The 10,820-nt window shown below is 40.1% G+C and overlaps 2 protein-coding genes across 2 annotated transcripts; both read right to left on the bottom strand.

The window, feature by feature from the left end:
* On the bottom strand, window positions 1-1,965 carry nppb (natriuretic peptide B). Its single transcript, XM_053623903.1, has 3 exons — window positions 811-1,965; window positions 400-649; window positions 1-201 (listed from the first exon to the last, which is right to left on the bottom strand). Exons 1-3 carry the CDS (start codon window positions 925-927, stop codon window positions 185-187), a joined length of 384 nt encoding a protein of 127 aa, XP_053479878.1. The 5' UTR covers window positions 928-1,965; the 3' UTR covers window positions 1-184.
* A 3,862-nt stretch (window positions 1,966-5,827) lies between these two features.
* Window positions 5,828-7,329, bottom strand: nppal (natriuretic peptide A-like). The gene is made up of 2 exons (XM_053623902.1): window positions 7,166-7,329; window positions 5,828-6,914 (listed from the first exon to the last, which is right to left on the bottom strand). The coding sequence occupies exons 1-2, from the start codon at window positions 7,247-7,249 to the stop codon at window positions 6,603-6,605; spliced, it is 396 nt and encodes a 131-aa protein (XP_053479877.1). The 5' UTR covers window positions 7,250-7,329; the 3' UTR covers window positions 5,828-6,602.
* Between the last annotated feature and the right edge of the window lie 3,491 nt (window positions 7,330-10,820).

The following is a 10,820-nucleotide window of genomic DNA, read 5'->3' as shown; positions in this document are numbered from 1 at the left end:
TCAAAATCATTTTATTGAATATTTCATTTAGATATACAACTGACTATTGAGCATAAATAAAGAATGCATATAAATATAAATTTATATGAAGGCAGATCAATAAATATTCTAATAAATAAATGGACATTTAAAAATTCACTCTGGCATCATCACAGACAATGATGTAACCGTTCTGCTTAAGACTTCATTTCCTCTTTAGACCTGATGGAAAAAAAACAAAGAAAAGACGAAATGTATAAGTGTCACACAAAGACAACCAAGTATTTATTTATTTTAGTGAAAGCTTCTTGTGTATAGCCCAAATCTGTCTATAATGCCAGCTGATCTCAGAGCAAGTGTAAGAGCATTTTGTGGTAGACTATGCAGTATGTAGCCTATAGAATGATGAAGTTAACTTACTGTGGCGTCCAACAGTGTTGCAGCCCAGAGTGGACATGGAGCCAATCCGGTCCAACCGGCGGCCAAAACAACCCGAATACTTCTTGGAACTGGAGTCCTGGCGAACTGTCTTCAGGTCCCGAGCAGAGAGGAAGTTTCTCGCAAGCACCTCAGGCTGAGGTACAACTTCCTTTTCCTCAACCACCGCTTCTTCCTCTTCTGGTTCCAGCGTTTGAGCGGGAACTGATTCTTCCAGTTGGCTGAGCAGAAGCTGTGAGAGGATAATGATATCGTACGGTTTATACAGAGACATTTTACAGTGCTGAATTAAAGTGTTGTGTCCTGCTGAACTTAGGTATATACAGAAATATTAATATTAGTATTAATGCGTACACACTGTTTATTGCCATTTTTTGATGAGTCGAATCTTACCTTCAAGACGTCCAGGTCTTCACTGGTCAAGGCCGCGCTTTGTAGCGGAAGTGCATTTGTGATCATCAAACTTACAAGCAGTAGAAAGCTAACAGATGGAATGAAATATGGTGACATGTTGTCTGTTTTCTTTAAGAACTGCGTGCTTGAATATGACTCGATTCCTTAGTCTTTTTAAGCTGTGTCCGTTGTCTGTGTTTCATAGCTCTAAGCTGGGAGATGGGGCTCTTTTATACTTTAAAGTCTGACTCACTAAAGTTATGTGAGGAATTAGAGGCTGCATTCCAACACCTTCAGTGATAAAGCTGTCTGTCGGAAATAACTCCTTTTAAAGCTTCATTGTAGCAGATATGAGCCCTATGACTTCGCCTGCAATGCACTTTGTTTAGATACTGAGCTTGGGAAAGTGGTTCCCTGAAATTACGCACCACTAACACACATTGCGTTATTTTGGTGACATAATGGTGCACATATAGACCTATGTATACATAGACCTTATAATATACTGTATATTATACTATAAGATTTATATTCCTATCATCGCTGTTTTACAATAAACTCCAGAATTATTGGCAACCTTGGGTCAGTGATCTTACAAACTGAAAGTATGACAGAAATCAAACCTTTAATAAAGTAAAATCATTTCAAAAAAATAAAAACTCTTCAAACACACATATATTTTTAATGAAATCACACATGCCATGATCATTGCCACCCCTAGAAATGTATCTGAGCAAATAGTAACTGTTCCCATTCATATTTTACTTCTTTTTTTATGTGAGTGATTTGGAACTCCTAAGAGGACATCTATGACTTCCTGTTTCACTGCAGTGTAAATATGAGATGACACAGAGGCCAAATTCCCTCAGTCACTCATCATTAACATGGGTAAGATTAGAGAATACATTAATTAAATGAGACAGCAGTGTGTTGTAAAAAAAAAAAAAAAAAAAAAAGCTATCAAAATTTACTAAGAAAATGTCTACAGCCACTGTTAGGGCAATAATTAGGAGGCTTAACACAACTAGAGCTGTAATGAACCGGCCTGGAAGTGTACTTTCCCCCCATGCTGTTAGAGATTTACAGAAAATGGTATCTCCAAATAACCACCTGAATGGCAAAAACAGTGGAAAGAGTTCCAGTAGATAGCTTTTTTTCATCTAACCACAAATATGAGTGTGTGGGGTTATGTAGACACAACAAATATTCAAGGTGAGATTGGCATAAAAAAAAGGATGATTATAGAGAAAATAACTTAATCTACATTGTTAAATGTAGTGGAGGATTTGTGATATGGGGCTGTTTTTCCTCCAAAGGCCCTAAGTTAGGACTCCATGACAAACCAGGAGTTGCATGACCTCAAACCTCAACATTGCATGAGCTTCACGTTGCGGGAAGCGCCCTCACGCGTGACCGGTATCTGAAGTCTGTGTAAAATCACACCTATTTATAGGCCTGCCGTGGTCAGGTGATGTGGCGCCTGTAAACCACGTCATCAGCTTTCTTTGTCTTCAGCGCAAGCTGCATGTCGGTTGTCTGTGTGAACATTCATAAAACTCTTCATTTCTCTTTATTTTCAAAAGAATATATATATATTTCTTTTCCCTTCTGTCGCTACACTGTGCAAACAGAATGAACTTTAGGGAGTTCAAAGAGTGTGTTACTCCCTGCTCTCGTGTTATTGCAGAAGGGGATGGACACACTTTTTGTGTGAAGGGTACGGGAGTGGGGCGTGCAGCAGCGCAGCTCCGTTTCCAGCTCTCTCACTCCTCAGCAGAAGCAAGATGGTTTCGGAACATCAGGACTCTGTCAAGGCCACTGTCAAGGCAGCCAGCTGGCTCAGATCCTGGGGGTCCCATATGGATCTTGAGGGGGAACCAGAAAAAAAGAGCTCTTGGCTCTCTCACTTCTCAGCCGAAGGGCGATGGATGGAGCTCGCGAAACGACTTCTGCCTCCTGTATGGAGAGTCAACCCACTCTCTCAGACTCCGAGGAGCCAGAGAGGGGAGCCAGTGAGAAGGAGAGCACGCCCTCACACCGCAGAAAACTCCCCTTTTTCCCGGTAGTGCACCATGAAGTGTCACGCTTCCATGTATATAACTCCGCGACATCGGATTATTCGGCCACCATGGGGGATAAACAGTACAGCTATTTTGTTATGTCGATGGTGGAGGAGGCGCTTGCGAGCCATGTCTCTCCATCAATGGCAGCAAAAGCAGGGAGGCCAGCTTTGCTATCCAGGCCATGTAAGACCATGGCTGGCGAAGCCTAGGCAGCAGCGGATTTTGCTTGCAGGTCTCAGCATACAACAGCAATGTTGAAGGTCTATCAGGCAGACCTGCTGACGGGGTATGTGGCCAATTTTAGATCTGGGTCATCTGAACCGTACTCTTCGGCAAACTTATCATTCTACAGACTCAGTTTGAGGATTGGTTTGTGGTGATAGATCTAAAAAAAAGACACATATTCCATTGCCCAGTCACAGGACGTTCCTGAGATTCATGTTTGGAGGCAACATGTATCAATATCGGTTCTTCCTTTCACTAGCTTTATCCCCTTGCACCTTCAAGAAGTGCATGGATGCTGTGCTGGCTATTTTGCGACTCCAGGGCATCTGTGTGCTAAACTACCTGGACGAATTTTGTTCTCTGAGATAAAATCTCTGCTGGACAGAACTCCCTGGGAGTTTCCCATTCACAGGGATCTATTATCTCAAGCCAGAGGGTTGATTTATCACCCTCAGCCGGAACTATGGAAACTGTGAGTCTGACCCCTGAGGGGCACCAGCTCATAGATTCTGGTCTCTCAATCGAGGTTGTAGAGACCATGTTAAATGCTAGAGCATCATCCACAACAAAATTGTATGCATTCAAGTGGCATTTTTTTTTATGGTGGTGTGAGGAACACCAGCGAGACCCAGTAACTGCACAATAGCTACAGTCCTGGAGTTCTTACAGGAACGATTCTCAGTAGGGTTGGCTCCTTCTACAATTAGGGTCTATGTGGTTGCCATTTCGGCCAGCCACGCCCCTATTGAAGGAGCCTCTGTGAGGCAACAACATCTAAGGTTTATGCATGGTGTCAGATGGCTGAGGCCCATCTGCAGACCATGCATACCTTCCTGGGACCTTCTGTGGTCCAGGAAGGTCTGTCAGGTGCCCCATTTGAGCCCTTAGAGTCAGCTTAAGAGAAACTTCTGACCCTAAAGGTAGCTCTTTTGGCAGCCATAACATCTCTGTTGCCCGTTCCTGCCTTGACTTAGCCCCTGGATTAGCCAAGGCTTCGCTATATCCTAGGTTGGATTATTCCTAATTGCCTATGTCTGTTGCATAAATCGGAGCAGTTGCTGGTCTGCTTGGCAGTGACACTAGACGTGATGCCATGTCAAATCAGCGCATTTCTATTTGGATACTCGAATCAATCTCTATTGCTTTTGAAGTGTGCGGTGTCTGGGCATAGGCAGGCCTATAAAGGCATGATTTGACACAGACTTCAGATACCGGTCATGTACGAGGGCATTACATGCGTAACCCAGACGTTTTTAAACAATAATATGGCTGCCCCTGCCAAGAAGTTACAAACTGGAAAAGCTGTCCTTCCAGCAGGACAATTATCAAAAATACATCCAAATGCACAAAAATGGTTCAATAACCACATCATCAAGTTTTTGACATGGCCTTGTGTGTCCCCTGACCTAAACCTCATTAAAAACCTGTGAGGTAAGCTGCAGAGGAGAGGACCATGGAGGATCTGGAGTGATTCTGTATTTATAAGTGCTTTCAGGTTCCTTGTTCTTAATTCTCCAGAAATATAGCAGAAGTCTCAGCACTGTTATATTTGTGGGTTGAACATAGCACTAAATGCTGGAGTGCGACATTTTGTGCGACAATTGTGACACGTGTTTTTGTTTTTAAATTATTTTTATTTACTTGAATTAAAGACTTGATTTCACTCATATTTTCATTGTGAGATTACATGAATTGACCACAAAGGCATTTTTATATCTTTTTTACTCATCTCTAACAAGGGTGTCAATAATTCTAGTCTTGTTTTAAGGCAAAAACTCTGTATAGACTAACATAATTTCTTTTTCCTTGGTCCAGTGGTGGTTTACAGTGTCTCCCAGGTCATGTAGTAAGCTTGAACAGTGAATGTATATGCTACAATAATACATTGTAGATAGACCTATACTACACTGTTTATCTATTAGGGTTCCAAGTAGAAGGACATTTGTAGGAACCAGAGAACCCTTGAATTGTGTATGTGCAGTTTCAGTCATGTTGTATTTCATCCAATTAAAGTTAAACCTTATTTCTGAAGGTTAAAACTATGTGTAATTAATTTACTAGTGCACCATTGTCAATTATAATACAAATAGCATAAAAAATGGATGTCATACCAGAATGGAACATTCACAATTTAGACTAGATCAGTTTTCTCATGCAGACATGTGTTTATATTTTCCACATGACTTTTTCGGACAATTAATTGATTTTCACGTTTTCATTTTTCCAGATGTGTATATCTTTTCACCTATAATCCCATATTGTTTACACAGTTTTGCATTTAATTGAGGTCACATGTGCAATTTCAGGGCATAATATGCAGAAAAGTTTTCTCAGATGTGAAAAACTTAATTCAAGTGATGTTTTTTTCCTGTAAGGGTATAGTTATGGATGTAAATTTGTCATATTACGAATGTGAAAATCAACTTTTAGTATTCCTCAGTGCCCCCATGCCTAATTATGTGTCACTCAAATTTTTTAATTTGGAATATCTCTCTTGACCTTGTAAACACATTAGCATTTACTCTTCTACATAACTTTCTCCTTCCCCAACCCAATCTTCACTGTCCTATCAGTGAATAATTACTTCAACAACAGTTAAATAAGGACATTTCTGAACTGTTGACAATCCTGTCCTATTAATCTGCTGATCTCTCTTGATATGTTGATATCAAATCACCAAAATCACCAAAAATACCATGTTTTGAAAAACATTTTAATTAGTAGAGCAGCATTTTAATATAGGTGCAGTATGCTCAGTATAGTCTAATGCCTTCCTACCTGTAATGTCGGTACTACAGTTAAGAAGGCTACATCATGAGTCTATTGTCCATTGACCATTTGGTTTTTGTTGGGTTTCTTTCTTCAGATTTTTAAACTGTCATTATTATCTGCTTGACGTCGGAATTATTTGGGCTATTAAAGATGTACAGATGTTGCACAGATTTTCTTTTTCCCCCTGCCACATGCCAAACCCCCCCTTTTGGCCCACATCATTTGCATCTGCACCCCATAGCTACAGTATGTGAGAGTTAGACACGGTCAACACACATAGGCTATTATGCAAAATATTTATTCATAATTCCACACCTTTCAATCTATGACATGAATTTGGACAAGAAATAAATACATACACAGAAGAAGCAGTAAAAGCTTTAGATGATATTAACAAAAATATATTTACAATTCTACACAGTTACCACAGAATAAATAACACTCAGCAGACGATGCTCTGCGCACAGCTGTAAACATGTCAATACTTCAGAATAACGTTAAATAAATAAATTTAAAAAAAAAAAAGGCATGTGCCCTGCCCGAGGAGTTCAAGTAAGGAGTTTCAGTGCCCTGTTCCAGTACAAACCGCTCCTGTAGAGAGGGGAAGGAGGGAGGGGAGGAGGCAAGAAACAATAAACGCATAAATGTAAAAATGCACATATTATTGATGTTATATGTATATATAACATCTCGTCAGCTGAGTAAATAATACACTGGATGTACCTGACGCTTCTAGCATCCCAGACCACTGAAAGAGCCGATGCGCTCTAGCCTAACACCAAAACAGCTCCTTAGGCCACCTTTCTTGAAGCGACTGCGTTTGGACACGGACAGGATGTCCCCGATGAGGCGATCCAGCGCGTTCTCCTTAGCCGCGAGCGCGCCGCTGATCTCCCCGACGGTCCAGGTGCTTCCACTCAGAGCGCGGCGCTCCGCCGTCCCGCCTCCCCGCTCCGACTCCGACGCCGACTCCGACTCCGACACCTCCGGACCAATGAAAGGCGCGTTCGCCGTTTGTTCCTCCTCCAGGAGCTCCTTAATGCTCTCCTAAGCAAAACGCGTCCAGTTTGATTATAATATATATATATATGTATCCAGGATAAAATAAAGTAAGAAAAACATGCACAATACAGAATAAAAGCATTTACATTCGTTACATAATCCAAAATAAATGCGACATGTGACTATGCGTTAAAATAAATTTCAAAAATGCGCAAAAGCGCAGCACAGAGTTCAATACAGGCGCTGCGCAAAACGCACGGATCCTCGATAAAAACAGAACAATATTTGCTCACCTGTAACTCGGAGAGCGGTTTGGCCCCGATGGAGTTCAAAAGCAGGAGCGAGGAGAGGCAGAACACGCAGAAGTTGGCGGTCATGTTGCGTTTGCTGTGGCTGTGTGGCCGGTTTCTGAGTGCTCCTCGTCACGTCAGCTACCCAAGCGCAGTCTCCAGGTGCGCGCTTTATAGCCGCACTGATTTCGTCACGGGCTGCCAAAGAAACCAAACGAGCTGGAAAGTAGAATGGAAGGGGAGGTGAATCAGGGCAAACTGCAAACTGGGCGCGAAGAGATAAATTATTCCAACCAATGTCAGGGTTGCCACATTAGACTGATTCTTTTACATAAAGCACCACACACTGCAATGTAACCAGCATGCAATTCCATCCTAATGGGATCACAACAGCCCAGTAATTTGAGGAAACTATTAGATGTTAGGCTGTCACAATTAGACATTAGAAAGGTAAACCACTTATACAAAGGTTTACAAAGAAATAGTATTATTTAAAATAATACAATAATACAAAAGGTAAACCAGTCATAAAGTAGGAAAGGTTTACAAAGAAATAGTACTTTTTTAGACCTCCACCAGCTGTGCAAGCAAAGTGTGTCTGAGGCTTTAGGAGGTGAAACCAGTTGATATTCAAAATGGTTGATATATGTGAAATCCACCTATATACAGTAAAGCTATCTCTTGGATTTTGGATGTTGTTGGGTTTTTGTCATGTAGTTGAGAGTTCCAGTTGAGCCAACTTTCCAGGTCAGTTTTACATCATACACATTTAAGGCTAACTTATCGTGGCTGCTATACAATCGATTTTTTGATTGCGATAAATTTAGCAAGTCTGAGCAGGACCTGATTTCTGGAGAAGAAATTAAAAGAAAGAACAAAACCACAGATATTCAGCTGAATGTATTTCTATAAGTACGTACTTTGTACTTATATATGTATGAAGGCACCCATGACGTAATTACACACAATAAATACAACTAAATCATCATTTCAGTACAGAATAGCATAACTGCCCGCAATTATCCGCAAAATAATGCATTTTACTATATGGATGGCGTTTCAGGCAACTGAGAGCAACATTAAAGAATAAGTATTAATTGCCTTAAGTAAAATGTCTTGAACAGCGAGCATCGTTCATCTTTTATAAACAATCACTTCTTCAGTTCATTTGTATTTAAGCATATAAAGAATTCATTATTATATATATTTTTGTCATGAAGTCAGCTCGACCCACTACAGTATCATTCAGCCCTTGTGTGCACTGAAGACATTTGCTGTAAAATGAGAAGACAGTTGTATTATTATATTATTTATATTGTGGATTTCATATAGAGCAACCATTTTGAATATCAACTGGTTTCACCTCCTACAGGCTCAGACACACTTTGCTTGCACAGGTGATAGGGGTCTAAAAAAAGTACTATTTCTTTGTAAACCTTTCCTACTTTATGACTGGTTTACCTGTTGTATTATTGTATTATTTTAACTAATATTTAAAACTCATCACATTAAAAAAAAGCAAAATAGAAGAAGAAGAAGAATTTATAGTAGAGACGCATCAATATAATTACTGGTATCGGGTGTTGTGTACAGCTGAGTGTACATTGATGTGTTAATGAATAGACAACACAAAATGACAGCCATCATTTCACAATTAATAATGGCAATGAAAAGGGAGAGCTGGCTGGTGGGTTGGAATTGGGAGTAAAACGGGCAAAAATCTGAAGAGTGCAAGGTGCTGTGAATTGCATGCGTACACAAGCGTGAGAGTAGTGAAGGGAAACAAGTGAAAGAGAGCAATGCTCCTGTTTGCTTAATACTAAGTAGATCTAAGTAGGAAGCTCATTTTGGTATCAGTATCAGTATCAAAGAATACCACTAAAAATGTACCTGTATTCTCTCTAATCCTCATGTGCTGTGTATATAACAGGGCAACTCATTATGGACATTTTTAATGGTTCCATGAAAGCCAATAATGCCATCAACCATAACCTGTGGTTACTTCTATTTATCAAACTGTCTGTGTGATGTGTGTGACGTGTGTGAGACGTGTTTTCTCCCAGGGATATCCTGAATCTATTTCAAGCATACACATTTCACCTACTCACCTCTGTCCTCCCCTGGTACAGATCACTGAGCACCACTCATTGTCATGATTAAAGAGTCATAGAGCTAATTAAGATTTTAATGGCAGGCCATAGTAGCCCATGCCATTTCCTTTATCCGAAGAACATCTCGTTTGAAATGTCACATGATAAGTCACTGGAGAGGATAGTTTTTATACATGTGAAAGGCATTATTGTCCAATCTACCAGAGCATGGAGAAAATAAAACAAATAACAAAAAATAGTTTATACATTTCTAGAATGTAGACTTTATAATAATCTTTGGTATAAGGAGAAATGTGCCAGATGGGCTCCAAGCCATTTCACCAATAGTTGTTCTGTAGGGGCCAGCAGACACTAAAAAACTAATCAGTCCCTGTCTGCCTCCACATTGTGCTTCAGTTCAGAGCTAGCAGGAGACCATCGCTCATGCTGACTTTTTTTGGCTGCCTCTCTCATGCAGGATGGCAGTGGGCCTCAGGGCATGAATGCTAAGGCTGAGAATCTCACACTTTCCACACAGCTAAAAAAAAAGAAAAGACAAAAAAAAAAAAAAAAAACCAAGAGAAAATAAAAGTAAAGGAAAAAAATAAATAAAGAAAGCTGCTCTCATATTGGCTAGCTAGCCATAAACAACCAAGAAACGGGAATGGGATCTAACACACTGAAGCCCCTGGCTGACTGAGAACTTTATAACAATAATCATATAGCAAATGTGTGTGTGTTGCTTAAAAAGATCATTAGAACTAACTGGCATCTTTAGCAATATCAAAATCCATTCTCATAGTTAGTACATTGTCTTTAAAATAACTACATTACCAACATACAGGTGCATCTCAAAATTAGAATATCGTGAAAAAGTTTTTTTTTTTCTTAATTTAATTCAAAAAGTGGAACTTTTATATATTCTAGATTCATTACACATAAAGTGAAATATTTCAAGCCTTTTTTTTTGTTTTAATCTTGATTATTATGGCTTACAGCTCATGGAAATCAAAAATCCAGTATCTCAAAATATTAGAATATAGAATTTATAATACAGAAATGTCGACCTGAGAAGAGGTCTAATCAGTTAATTAACTCAAAACACCTGCAAAGGTTTCCTGAGCCTTTAATCTCTCAGCCTGGTTATCACATTTCTTAGATTTACTTCCAACATGGTGTAGCACATTGGCTTAGTGGTTAGCATGGTTGCCTCACACCTCCAGGCTTGGGGGTTCGATTCACAACGCAGCCCTGTGTGTACAGAGCTTACATGTTCTGTGCTGCGGGGGTTTCCTCCAGGTAATCTGGGTTTCCTCCCCCAGTCCAAAGACATGCATGTTAGGCTGATTGGCATCTCCAAAGTCTCTGTAGTGTATAAATGTGTATGTGATTGTGCCCTGCGATGGATTGGCACCCCGTCCAGGGTGTACCCTACCCTGGGCCCCATGCTCCCTGCGACCCAGTAGGATAAGTGGTATAGAAAATGGATGGATGGTGTAGGATCCATCCAATTATTAGGACAGCATCATGCCATAATTAAGAGGTTGTGCTGTTTCTCTTAAGAAGTG

Source organism: Ictalurus furcatus, chromosome 5 (assembly GCF_023375685.1).
Source record: "Ictalurus furcatus strain D&B chromosome 5, Billie_1.0, whole genome shotgun sequence".
Lineage (NCBI taxonomy): Eukaryota > Metazoa > Chordata > Actinopteri > Siluriformes > Ictaluridae > Ictalurus > Ictalurus furcatus.
This window is presented reverse-complemented; position numbering and strand designations above follow the sequence as displayed.

Excerpts from the sequence above, each read along its gene's own strand:
- nppb (XM_053623903.1), bottom strand. The coding sequence starts at position 927 with ATGTCACCATATTTCATTCCATCTGTTAGCTTTCTACTGCTTGTAAGT. Across the intron at positions 650-810 it reads AAGACCTGGACGTCTTGAAG|CTTCTGCTCAGCCAACTGGA; the intron begins GTAAGATTCGAC and ends ATCCTCTCACAG.
- nppal (XM_053623902.1), bottom strand. The coding sequence starts at position 7,249 with ATGACCGCCAACTTCTGCGTGTTCTGCCTCTCCTCGCTCCTGCTTTTG. Across the intron at positions 6,915-7,165 it reads AACCGCTCTCCGAGTTACAG|AGCATTAAGGAGCTCCTGGA; the intron begins GTGAGCAAATAT and ends TTTGCTTAGGAG.